This window comes from Dendrobates tinctorius, unplaced genomic scaffold (genome assembly GCF_039654945.1).
Source record: "Dendrobates tinctorius isolate UK_male_01 unplaced genomic scaffold, ASM3965494v1 ptg000038l, whole genome shotgun sequence".
NCBI classification, from domain to species: Eukaryota; Metazoa; Chordata; class Amphibia; order Anura; family Dendrobatidae; genus Dendrobates; species Dendrobates tinctorius.
This window is the reverse complement of record NW_027361706.1, coordinates 13,361,887-13,375,879: the sequence shown is the minus strand read 5'-3', so window position 1 is coordinate 13,375,879 and position 13,993 is coordinate 13,361,887. Positions and strand designations below refer to the sequence as shown.

Sequence of the window (13,993 nt, the reverse complement as noted above, 5' to 3'; positions counted from 1 at the left end):
GGCATATTAGAACAATCCCGGGATAAGTGGATATAACAGCAACAAGAAGACGAAGAGGTTGGCCTTCTCAGGACATGGGTCGCCGCTGGGCAATTACCCCCTGACTCTCAACGGCAAAATTTGACACAAGACCTGTTGCTTATGCTGCGACAATGGGAGAGGTTGGTTATCCGAAAGGGATTATTGTATCATAAAATAAGATCACAAAGAACCTCAATGACGGTTTGGCAGGTGGTCACGCCAGGAGCCCAACTTCACGTACTGGCTCGGGAGGCTCACGAAAAAGGGGCCCATTTCGGACCAAAAAAAACTTTGCAATGGCTGCAACAGAAAGCTTACTGTTATGAATGAGTCACCGTAGGAGGCAAAAGCAGAAATACAAGCTAAGTCCAGAAAACCAGAGAAGTTGGCAACTATCAGATTGCAGACCCCTGAACCTATCAACACAACTAGCAGTAGCCGTGGGGGGTTCCTACGATGCCCTAGACCCCTCGATCACAGCTGGAGAAATACATAGGCCTAAAGAAAGAAAGGGGAAATCTAAACTGCCCCAGAGCAGACCCCAAAGCAATAGGCAGCCCCCAACATATAATGACGGTGAAGCAAGATGAAAATACTAACACAGACAGAAAGATAGACTGAGCAAAGACGGGGCCCCAAAACTACCTAGATAGGAAAGGACAGGAAGGCTGCTGTCTGCAATCTGCCAAAACCCTATCAAAGACATAAGCCAACCAGCTGATATGAAAAAGGCCCTGAAGCAGCTAGGCTTCAAAAACTGAATCAGCACTCAGGTATCTTCAGAAGACAGAGCTAAATGAATTCAGCACACCCCAGCAGGGAATGGCAGAAATCCAGAAAAACAAAGCAAAAACAAAGTCAAAGCACAAAAGCAAAATGCCGAGCAGCAAACTTAGCTTTGGAGGAGCAGGAATTCGACTGGTCTCCAAGGATCCCACAGAGAAATCACCCGCAGGGCAGAAGGGCGTCGGCAGCCTTATATCCACTCCGTAACTCCACTCAGCCAGTCCTAGTCATCAGCCTCAGGTGTTTGACAATCAGGCTCACTACCTTTCTTTACCAGAAGAGGGAGTTCCTCGGCCCTCAGTAATGAAGGGGAAAATGAACTCACAACATTACCTCCCCCTTGAGGAGGGGTCACCGAACCCTCAACTACGCCACCAGGGCGATCAGGGTGAGCCCGATGAAAGGCACGCACCAATCGTTTGGCATGAATATCAGAGGCAGAGACCCAGGAATTATCCTCCTGACCATAACCCTTCCACTTAACCAAATACTGGAGTCTCAGTCTAGCCAGACGGGAATCCAGTACTTTCTCTACCTCATACTCCATCTTACCTTCAACCAATACAGGGTCTGGAGGTGCCACCCCCGGAACAACAGGTTCAACAAACCTCTTCAACAAAGATTTACGGAACACATTATGGATTTTAAATGTGACAGGAAGAGCCAATCGAAAAGAGACCGGATTAATAATCTCCACAATCTTGTAAGGTCCAATAAATCTAGGCTTAAACTTAGGAGAAGCCACCTTCATAGCAATATTTTTTGATGATAACCACACCATATCACCAACCTTAAACTGGGGACCAATGGTCCTATGTCGGTTGGAAAACCGCTGGGCCTTCTCCTGGGAGAGAGATAACTTATCCACCACTTGGTCCCAGATCTGGTGCATTCTCTCCACCACAGTGTCAACACCTGGGAAGGCAGAGGGCTCCACCTGCCCTGAAGAAAATCGAGGATGAAACCCAAAGTTACAAAAAAAAGGTGACATCAAAGTGGCAGAACTAGCTCTATTATTCAAAGCAAATTCGGCCAAGGGCAAAAATGAAACCCAATCATCCTGATCAGCAGAAATAAAACATCTCAAATATGACTCCAAGGTCTGGTTTATTCTCTCTGTCTGCCCATTGGTCTGAGGGTGAAAAGCAGAGGAGAAGGACAACTGAATTCCCAGCCTGGAACAGAAAGTTCTCCAAAATCTAGACACAAACTGGACTCCTCTGTCAGATACAATGTTCTCAGGAATCCCGTGCAAACGAACCACCTGTTGTAAAAACAGGGGCACCAACTCAGAGGATGACGGCAACTTAGGGAGTGGTACAAGATGAACCATCTTAGAGAACCTATCACAAATCACCCAAATAACAGTCATCCTCTGAGAGACAGGCATATCAGAGATGAAATCCATTGAAATATGGGTCCATGGCCTCTTGGGGACAGGCAAAGGCATCAACAACCCACTAGAGCGAGAACACGATTTAGACCGGGAGCACGTCCCACAGGACTGCACAAAATTCCTGACATCATGAGACAAGGAGGGCCACCAAAAAAAACGACTCACCAGATCTCTAGTACCAAAAATACCTGGATGACCAGCCAAAGCAGAGCAATGAACTTCAGACATCACTCTCTTCTTCCACTGGTCAGGAACATACAACTTTCCACTGGGACAACGCTCAGGTTTGTCCTCCTGGAACTCTTCCAGAGCACATCTCAAATCGGGCGAGATGGCAGAAAGAACTACCCCTTCGCCTAAGATGGTAGCAGGCTTGGTCACCACAGGAGAATCAGCAAGGAAGCTCCTAGAGAGGGCGTCTGCCTTGACATTCTTTGTTCCAGGAAGAAAAGAAACCACAAAATCAAAACGTGTAAAAAACAAGGCCCACCTAGCCTGTCTAGGGTTCAAGCGCTTAGCCGACTCTAGGTAAATCAAATTCTTGTGGTCAGTGAGGACCACGACTTGATGCTTAGCTCCCTCCAACCAATGTCTCCACTCCTCAAATGCCCATTTCATGGCCAACAGTTCCCTATTCCCCACATCATAGTTACGTTCAGATGGAGAGAACTTTCGGGAAAAGAAAGCACAGGGATTCATTTTAGATGTTACAGGATCCTTTTGGGACAAAACAGCTCCTGCACCAATCTCAGAAGCATCCACCTCTACCTGGAATGGAAGTGAGACATCAGGTTGCCGCAAAACCGGGGCGGAGGTGAATCTTCGCTTCAGCTCCTGAAAGGAAGAAACAGCCTCCGGAGACCAATTTAACACATCAGCACCCTTTTTAGTCAAATCAGTCAATGGCTTGGCAATACTAGAAAATTTTGCTATAAATTTCCGATAAAAATTAGCAAAACCCAAAAACTTCTGGAGGGCCTTCAATGAAGTGGGCTGAACCCAATCGTGAATGGCCTGTACCTTGGCCGGGTCCATTTCAGTAGTTGATGGGGACAAAATAAATCCCAAAAAAGAAATCCTCTGTACTCCAAAAAGGCATTTAGATCCCTTGACATACAGGGAATTCTCCCTCAAGATCCGGAACACAGTCCGAATATGTTCCACATGAGAATCCCAATCCTTGGAGAAGATCAAAATATCATCCAGATAGATAATGAAAAATTTATCGACAAAATCTCGGAAAATATCGTTCATGAAGCACTGGAAGACAGAAGGGGCATTAGTGAGCCCAAAAGGCATCACCAGGTACTCAAAATGTCCCTCCGGAGTATTAAACGCCATCTTCCATTCATCCCCATGCTTAATGCGAATAAGATTATACGCCCCCCTGAGGTGAAGCTTGGTAAACCAGCAAGCACCTTTAACTCTGGAGAATAGATCAGAAATCAGGGGTAACGGATACTGATATTTAACAGTAATTTTGTTGAGGGCACGATAATCAATACAAGGTCTTAATGATCCATCCTTTTTGGCTACAAAAAAGAAACTGGCACCTAAGGGTGACGAGGATGGTCTAATATGACCCTTCTCCAACGCCTCCTTAATATAGGATCGCATAGCCTCGTGCTCGGGTACAGATAAATTGAAGAGCCGACCCTTGGGAAATTTACACCCCGGGCTCAGTTCAATTGCACAGTCATAACTCCTATGAGGAGGCAGAGACGCAGACTCATTCTCACTAAATACATCATAAAAGTCCGCCAAATAATCAGGAACATCATGCGACTGAGGAGAGGTGGAAAACACCGGAGCCTCACTAAAGGCACACCGACAACCCCAACTCACCACAGACACAGATTTTGTTCGACTCGACTTTTGTGAAAGTCGGGTGGTCCGAAACCCGACTCGACCCGAAAAAAGGCAAAGTCGCTCATCTCTAGCCACTAGAGTTCCAGTCCTCTTCCTCTCTGAAGAGAATATTTGCAAGTTTTAATATAAATTAATATAAAAATATACAATGCTAGCAATAAATATATAAAGAAGGTAAAAATAACACGACACACAAACATGCAAAACAGTTATAAAATAAAAAGGGAGAAATAACAGAAATAACTAAATGTTTCCAAATACAATTATCGTAGGGAGAAGTGAATCATGGGGCACGGGCTGCCCTCACATGTGAACATTTCTCTTTGTATCACCCAGATTTCTATAGTCTTGATCATAGGCTCATATTTCCAGGATGAACCGAAGTTGCCATTTTAAAGGATGGAGTTTGTAAGTGGATGAATGGCTAAGGATGTGGCATTTGAAATCTCCCATGTCATCCTATACATGCAATAGGAAATATTCTGCTTAGTACAGACCATTTGCTAACCCCTTGAAGCTCAAAATCCAAGAGCTAAGGTGCCAGGTTTGACACCTCCAGCAAAAGCCCCTTTGTGCTTACAATACTGGTATATTCAGTTTCACCCTTTTGTCACCTAAATGTAACTCTACTGCTGGTATGATTTTCCCTTATTGATTATATACAGTATTTCCTTCATGGCTGTGGACTTGAGCATGGCGCTCGTGTACCCGCGATAATCGATCGAGTAACGAGCGTGCCCGAGCACCCCGATAGTCGATCGAGTATCATGCTGTGTCGAGCACGCTCGCTCATCACTAATAGAGAGGCTGTGGGGATTCATACTGTAGAGAGAGAAGATATGGGGGGATCACACTGTATAGAGAGACTATATGGGGGTCATACTGTGTATTGCACTTCATAACAGTGGTAAAATCTGTTCAATATTACTTGTGTCTATTTGTGAAAATATCAGGACACGGCACTGACACCAGACAGTTGGAAGCATGGCTTTAAGGGTATGCCAGCCGGCACTTTTATTTGTATGAATGACAATGCAGTAATGGAATCCTAAATAGGATCCTTTTGGCGTCTTATTGTCCTTTACAATAAGGGAATCCCATTATAGCTTAATTGAGCATGCGGGTGTTCCTCATATGATGCTGGACTTAGGCAGCCATTTTCCTACCTCAGCACAGGCACTTTAATGATGTTCTAATCCTACTCCCGGGAGATTATTATAGGCGGCTGTACCCCTCTTCTTTCACATTTGAGATATTTGTATATCTTCAATTTCCATATATTACTGCTGGCAAAGTGTGTGTAAAGGTGTCTCCAGCCATCAGCGTCCTTCACATCTGAGGCATTTGTTTATTATCATTAATTGTTTCATTACTATTGTTGTATATTTAATAAAAATTGCAATTAATTTGATTTTGAAAACATTTCTACTTTGTGCTTTTTCTGATCACTTTTCTCATGCAGTTGAGAAACTGGTGAAACAGACGGGATTTATATATTGTGTTTGGCACAAGATATTTTTTGGGGGGGCGGAGCCTGAACGTTGATGGAGCAAGAAGCAGGAAACCTGAGCTCCCGGACAAATGCACCAAAAGGGGCTCTAATATCACCAGAGCCTTCTTTTTATACCATCCCCGCATTACAACCCAAACCAGGACCCCACTGGATCGCATAGACCCTGGGTGGCGAGTCACGTTCGGAATAAAGAAGGGATTCATCTAACTGAGGCCCTGCAGGCGGGAGATTGCCGGAGTGGCGGAAGGATATACTGCTAACAGCACCATCGCCTCGGGCAGAAGACTTCACCCCTGACCTAAGGCTGTCAGATAAGAGAGACCCCGGAGCTGACCCTCCCCTGCAGATAAGGTACCATTGCGAAATCCCCAGACCAGGACACACAAAATCGCTACTGTTCTCATAGCTGGGGGACGGCTACAGAGAGTGTGTATCACGCCGCAGCATTGAAAATAGTCCCGTCGGGCTTGCAGAAGACACGCGGCCCGGGACCTAGAATAGACGTGCAGCAGCACGCTTCAGCCTCCTCCCCTCTCTGCAATCAGTGAGAGAGATCTGAGGGAATCAAGCGTCTCCGGGAGCTGAGGTAACGCTGAAATAACAGAAGCAAGGTGACGGAGTGTCTTGAGCAGGGGGGTCTGATTCAGGGGACAGAGGATCAGGAGAGCATGGTCATTCTCCCTAACTCCGTAGCAATAAAGGAGATAATCAATTAATCAAGTGGGGGCCTGAGACTGTCTGACCCGAGGGGTGCGAGGAGAGAAGGGAGTAATATAAGGAGCCTTAGATCTGTATTAAGCGCTCCCCCCCCACCAGTGCTGTCCCTACACCTTTCCTCCCCCCCTTATCTGCTTTCTAATTAACCCATGTTATACCTAGCTGAACGGATATAAGAGAGGATTTTCTGGAAAACCAGCAGAAAGTGGTTATAGACTGCCATCTAGTGACCAGAGCCAGAACGACATCTCTTTCCATTGTTTATCACTTATAAGATTGGGCATAAAATGGAACATTAGCTAAATTCATAGCCAGCGAGAGGAATTCTAATCTTCAAACTGCTCTATTCTTCTCTGCTTTAGATAACTGCAAAAATGGGGAGATCTAGCGTAAAAACGCAAAAGAGCATGCCCAAACCTACAAAATCCACTACGCAAACAGACATGGATGACTTTCTTAAAAAACAAACGGTTCCGTCAGATTCTCTTAAACCACCCAAGCTTCGTGATTTGACCTCATTAGAAGATTCAGATTCTGAACCGGAGAGTGACTCTGACACGGGCAGCACAGCGAGAGAGGCCTTAGTCACTCGTTCGTTCATCAAACGTATATTGTCTAAAGCTCTTGAGCCAATAGGACAAGAACTTGCAGAGATAAAACACGACCTAAAACTTCAAGGCCACAGACTTGAGACATTGGAAAATTCGCAAGTTGCCATGACACAAAGTTCGAACGCTGTACTAGATTCTTTAAAAGTCCATGAACTCCAACTACATACAATTCACACGGTGCTAGAAGATCATGAAAACAGAGAACGTCGTAACAACATAAGAGTTAAAGGCCTTTCTGAAACGGTGGCCTTTGAGGCGTTATGGAAAGCAACACAAGAGATATTCAAAGATCTACTTAATGAATCAGATCCACAGGAAATCGAACTGGTGAGAGTACACAGAGCATTGCGTCCGAGGCCTTCTCAAGGGGAAACTCCACGAGATGTGATCTGTCGCTTCCTCGATTATCGAGCAAAAGACTTAGTTCTTCGCAGAGCGCGGGAGGCGCAGGAGATCTCGTATGAAGGCTCACAAATTAAACTTTTCCAGGATTTATCGGCTAGCACTCTCAGGAAGCGGAGGATCTTGAAACCGTTCACTGAAGCATTGATAAAAAAAGGCATCCGTTTTAGATGGTTGTTCCCGTTTGGAGTACATATCACAAATGGAGACAAAGGTATCTCAGCAAGAACATCACAAGACATCAAAGAGGCATGTGAATCCTTGGGGATTGAGCTGGAGGCCTACCCGGACCTGGAGTCCTTCCATTCGGCGACCCTATTGCACCCGCTACCAGATGACCCGGCGTGGCAGATAGCCCTGACGCCAAAATCACAAAGGCTGAAAAGGAAGCTGACAAAGACCTCGCTTCCTAAGGACTCCAGAGACAATACTTGATCTTTGGGTTAGACCCAGATTTTGCAGTTAAGTTTTCTTGGTGTCTACCCCAGTTGGGGTATTGAGTATGGTTGAAGCAAATCTGATGGGGTTGGCGTGCTTTTCCAAATATGGGTAAGCACTGCTGCCACATCTATCCAATAATTCGTTGTAAGGTTTCAACCTAGATCTAGTTACAGCCCAAACTGGGCATTCTCCTAGAATGGAGCATTTCATATTTCATATTTAGTTTATAAGGTTGATTGGAATCTTCCTCAAGCTGGCACTCTATGAAACAATGTCAGTAGGTAACTATGGTACGTTGGCATATTGGTCAATGATATTGTGCAACATAATAACATGGATAATGTTAATATTGTGTTCTCCCCCTCTTCACCTTTTTGTTTTCTCTACCCTTTTCTTTCTTTCGTCTGGTCTACTTGTCCTAGACCCCCTCCCCACTCCCATAGGCACAGGGATTCGTCTCCGTCGTGAGCTGCAAGGATACTACTGTGTACAGAAACATGATGGATACGGATAAGGTACACACATTCATCTCTTTTAACGCACATGGGCTGAATTCTCCAAACACTAGACGCCACACATTACAACTATTCAAAAAACAGCAGGCAGCAGTATTGCTTATTCAGGAAACGCACTTCAAACCGGATAAATTGCCCTCCTTTGAAAGCTCGATATATGATAAATGGTTTCATGCGACAACCACCCAATCCGGTTCCAGAGGAGTGTCAATAGCAGTGGCAAGGGGAGTGCCCTTCCAGCTAAGAGAAACTATGGCGGACCCTCAGGGTCGTTACATCTTTGTTAAAGGTCTACTAAACGGTGCCCTTGTAACATTGTGCAGTTTATACGCACCAAATAAAAAACTATTGAGATGGGTACTCTCAACACTGAGAAAAATTGATGGCTTTAGAGAGGGTGCATTGATAGTGGGTGGGGACTTGAATGTTGCATTAGAGCCTTTGCTAGACACGACCAAACAGAAAAGTTTGCTCTCACCTAAAGATCTTTACAGAATAAAGTCACAATTGGGATCTCTACAATTGATTGACACATGGAGATATCTAAACCCCTCTGACCGAGACTACACCTTCTACTCCCACCCTCATAAATCTCACCACCGTTTAGACTATATTTTTATATCCAGTAAAATGCTTGCCAATATACAACAGGCGAAAATAATCCCGAATATTTATTCCGATCACTCTTCGGTTTTGTTAAAATTCTCATTATCTAAAGCCTTTCCCCGACATAGAGTATGGCGGCTCAATGAGTCAGTACTTGGAAGTACCGAGGTACAGACACGTATAAACAAAGTGCTTTCCCAATATTTTGAGCAAAATGCTTCACCAGAAATTTCCTCACAGATACTATGGGAAGCACATAAGTCAGTTGTCAGAGGGGAGTTGATATCTATCACTTCCTTTCTAAATAAACTTCAACAAAAAGAAATCCAGGATCTTTATGATAGTATATCACAGCTGGAGCTTACACATAAACATAAAATAGATCAACATAGCTTAGAGAAGCTGCAACAAAAAAGACAGCAACTTAAAGACATATTAAACTCGAGATCTGCTAAGCTCTATGCAACATGGCAAAACAGAATGTACGTCCATGGAGACAAAGCATCCAAATTAATGTTATCACAACTAAGGAAGCGGCAGTCACGTACGCTGATTAACTCAATCAAGAATGAACAAGGGTTAAGCTCGCAAACTCCTGAGCACATGGAGCGGGCATTCCTTGACTACTATAAGAAATTATATAATCTCCGTCCGGAAGATAACGCCGATTCCGCACTTAAAAGAAGCATGGACACTAGGTCCTTCCTAAGCACTTTAGATCTGCCTGTCTTGTCTGATTCCCAAAAACAATATCTCACTAGACCTTTTTCACTAGGGGAGTTGCAGTCCGCCCTGTCAAAGTGCCCGAAGGGGAAAGCGCCCGGTCCAGATGGATTCTCAGCACTTTACTATAAATCCTTCTCTGGCCTCCTACTCCCACATTTATTGAACGTTTGCAACGCAGTTTTACAAGGCCACCCATTGCCAAACCAAATGCTTACAGCCAGAATATCCCTAATACACAAAGAGGGGAAGGATCCTGAGCAATGTAGTAGCTATAGGCCAATCTCTCTCCTTAATGTGGACCTAAAAATCCTAGCAGGGCTGATGGCAAAAAGAATGGCCAAGTCATTGCCAAATTTGATTTCCTTAAATCAGACCGGGTTTGTGGGTGGAAGGGAGGGAAGGGATAATGTCCATAAAGTATTACACCTTCTTCAATACGCAAAAAATCGTAAACTCCCATTGATGCTTCTTGGAACAGATGCAGAGAAGGCCTTTGACAGGGTGGACTGGGTATACCTACGGGAAGTGCTGATCAAGTTTGAGATACCCGAAGCGTTTATAGCAGCCGTAATGGCAATGTACGATAAGCCCAAGGCACATATTAGGATTAACGATTTTACAACAGATGCATTTACTATAAAGAACGGAACAAGACAGGGCTGTCCCCTATCCCCGTTGTTATTTGTGCTAGCAATGGAACCTCTCTTAAAGGCCATACAAATACATGAGGGAATAGAGGGTATTCGTATCAATAAGACACACTATAAAATAGCGGCATTTGCGGACGATCTCTTAGTCTTGATGACTAATCCTTTGCTGGGACTCCCAACATTGATGGATCTCATAGATCAATATAGCAAAATTTCCAATTTTAAAGTAAATATGTCTAAGTCGGAAGCGCTAGACATACATATGTCCCCGAATACCTTAGCTAAATTAAAAGTACATACCCATTCACCTGGCCAAAACAATATATCAAATATTTAGGTGTAAAGATAGGAAGATCGGATAGAGACCTTTTTCAACAGAATATTCCCCCCCTAATTGCCTCAGTAGAAACCATCATGAAATCATGGAGGGACTCGTATGTGTCGTGGATGGGAAGGAAAAATTTACTGAAGAGCCTAATCTTACCCAAGTTCATATATATCTTCCAAATGCTCCCTATAACCATCCCCAAATCGTATCTTCTTAAAATTAATACATTATTCCGCAGATATGTTTGGAAAAAGCAGAAGCCCCGATTAGCATACAGGACATTAACATTAAACAAATCGAGGGGTGGGATGGGTGCACCAGACATAGTAAGGTACTACCAAGCGACAATGCTTACCAGAGTGGTAGACCTGTTGCGGTCTCCTAACAATAAGCAGTGGATTGAGGTGGAGGAAGCACTAGCACCTTATCCCCTGAGATCCATCCTTTTGGCATATCCTTGTAAAAACATAAACAAAAATTTACCTAATATACACACCAAAGCTACCTTAAAATTATGGAAGGGATTGGTGAAAACTCTAGTTCCCCCTTTGTCCCCCTTACTCAAGTTGGCAGATATAATGCCACACGCATCTTATTCCCGAGACAATGATCTAATCAAACCCGGTTCCCTGGCAAATGTAGCGGTTGATGAACTCTTAACGGACGGGGCACTCCCCTCCTTTCAGGAACTGAAGAAGCAACCAGGGCTTTCCAACTTGACCTTTATACAATTCGGCTCTATAAGAGACTCCTTGGCACAGTATCTTTTAGGAGCAGACGTTACCCGCCCACTGACTGCATTTGAGACTCTCTGTGCAACAAAGGATAAACCCAAAAAGATAATGTCGTCTATTTACCAGATTTTAAATATAACTGACTGTTGCCTCAAAAGAGCCTATATAACACATTGGGAAAAGGATTTGGGATACAAGTTTACCCCAAATCAAATATCACACATTTATAATTCTTCTCATGGCCCATCACAATGCGTTAGAACACAAGAGAATTCTTTTAAAATTGTCGCCAGATGGTATATTACACCACAGCAGAACACTTATTGGCAGACGGGGTCTTCTACTAGATGCTGGAGATGCTGTGACTCGGAGGGAACATACTTACATATGTGGTGGTCCTGTCCACCCCTGCTGCAGTTCTGGCGACTAGTAGAGGATTATATCGGGGAAATTGTGGGCAAAAAGCTTACATTGACACCGGAGATAGTGCTCTTACATTTTTTGTCACCAACTGGACATAAGAATACTGCTCTGTTGACTCAACACATTCTTTCAGCAGCGAAACTTTTGATACCTATGAACTGGAAGACAACTACCACTCCATCTATATCCCAATTGCAAGAGAAGGTAGATATGCTATATCAAGTAGCCAAACTGGCTGCCTTGGTGAATGGCTCACTTTCAGCTTTTGAAAGAGTATGGCACCCATGGACCCGATTCAGATCCATTAGTAGAAGTTGATAAGGCTATAGTGGCCTCCTTGCTCGGCTTTATCAGAGTGGACGAAACCCTTGTTGCCTAGTGTTCCCCTCTCCCCCCCCTCCCCTTACTTCCCCTATATTCCACCCCTATCTCCCAACTTCTCCCTTTCATTACTTGACCTCCTGTCCCTTTACTCCCTATACTGTTTTTTTTTTCTTTTCTTCTTTTTTGTTCTTCTTCATCTTTGTTTGAAATCATGGCATATGTGATGTAGCAGGGGCGTGTGGATGGGAAGAACCCAGATTTGAACCCAGATAATCTTGCTACTGGAAGTTCCTTTAAGGCTGTTGTTGTCCTTAAACCTCTATATATCAATAGTTTTTGCCATGAATTGATATTTCAAACCATCTGTTTAACTCCCGAAAAGTGGAATTTGTAGGTTATATAATAATTTTGTAAGCTACTTTGTTGATTGCTTTCTTTCGGATGTAACTTGCAGATTTCAATAAATAAAACATTAAAACAAACAAGATATTTTTTGGATCATAATTTTGACATAACTTCTTTTTTTCCTTGCATTTTACAGTTCCAGCTTAGAGAATGAGATTTCTAAACTCTCAGTCACACGTTGCATTTCTTTTTCTCCATTTTTGATCTGAAGCTTGTCAATTCTTTCAGTTTTGCAGCGTTTTTCACCCATTCAAATGAATGAACGAATGAAAAAACGAAACAATTAAAAACGCTGCAAAAACACGAGGATTGTACCCAGCGATTTTCCTGCTACCGCTCTGGTTTTAGGGGTAGAATAGAATCCTGCAAAAATGCAACATGTGAACATAGCCTTATCCTGGTTGTGTTCTATTTGGAAATAAAATAGAATGGCCGTAATAACATGGAGACATAATTCATTCCATGGATTTCCACTTTCAGAATTACTAGGCAGCATCTATTCATACAGAGCCGCCCATGAAGATTCTATCCCAAGATTCCATTATGACATCACACATGATGTTGCCCATTATGACATCACACATGATGTTGCCCATTATGACATCACTGATGATGTTGCCCATTATGACATCACACATGATGTTGCCCATTATGACATCACTGATGATGTTGCCCATTATGACATCACACATGATGTTGCCCATTATGACATCACACATGATGTCATCTATTATGACATCACGGAACCCAGTCTCTACTTATACAATGTACACAGTGTCACTGGTGCCATTTCTTGGCTCTATAGCTAGTGGACTGTGCGCACTTGCACTTACTCGCTATGGGTGACTATCTTCTAGATTTCGCTCAGGTAGACGCACTATGGGAGATTATTTTTGACAATAACCCCAACACTGCGCTTCTACCACCCGATGGCGTCCTCAGCTTCACTCACCGGCTGGTGATGGGGCTGGTAAATGACTGCCTGACCAAACACAACCAAGGTCACCTAACCTCAGAGTATCTGAGTGATTTACCTCAGAACATCAGGATGTTACTGCAGCAGGTAAGTGGCGGACGCTCCGCACAAATCTTCTCCATAATAATAGATAATAATGGCGGGATAGAAGTTTATTTTTTTCTCCATTTTCAAACACGACGAATCCCCAGATATGGCGCCATTTTATCTGCAGACAGTGGAGCAAATGTCACATAAAATGGCCGCCTCCATTGTGACCTTTCTCATCTCAGGATTTTCATTTTTCTTTCTTTTCTTTCTAGGCTGAAGAAAGATTTCAACATGGCGATTTGTCTTTAATTAAGGAACTCGCCCAAAAAGTCCTGTCTGTACTGGAACGTCCGGCCCGCTCATCGGAACGCCTGGTAAGGAGCCGTCTTCTCTATCACACGTCCTTGTTTTCTGATCTTCTCCAGATCACCAGTCAGATATCAGAAGATCTGGTGTTAGATGCTACAGGCCTCCCTGTCAGCTACTGGCAGGCACAGCATATTTATGGCCGCTAGTCTCT

The 13,993-nt window shown here is 43.8% G+C and overlaps 1 protein-coding gene across 1 annotated transcript; it reads left to right on the top strand.

Annotated features, from left to right (window-relative positions):
• The first annotated feature begins 5,724 nt into the window (after positions 1-5,724).
• Positions 5,725-11,799, top strand: LOC141088232 (uncharacterized). Its single transcript, XM_073574220.1, has 2 exons — positions 5,725-5,936; positions 6,665-11,799. The coding sequence occupies exon 2, from the start codon at positions 6,677-6,679 to the stop codon at positions 7,748-7,750; it is 1,074 nt and encodes a 357-aa protein (XP_073430321.1). The 5' UTR covers positions 5,725-5,936; positions 6,665-6,676; the 3' UTR covers positions 7,751-11,799.
• The last annotated feature ends 2,194 nt before the right edge of the window (positions 11,800-13,993 follow it).

Coding starts and splice junctions, on each gene's coding strand:
- LOC141088232 (XM_073574220.1), top strand. CDS start 6,677: ATGGGGAGATCTAGCGTAAAAACGCAAAAGAGCATGCCCAAACCTACA.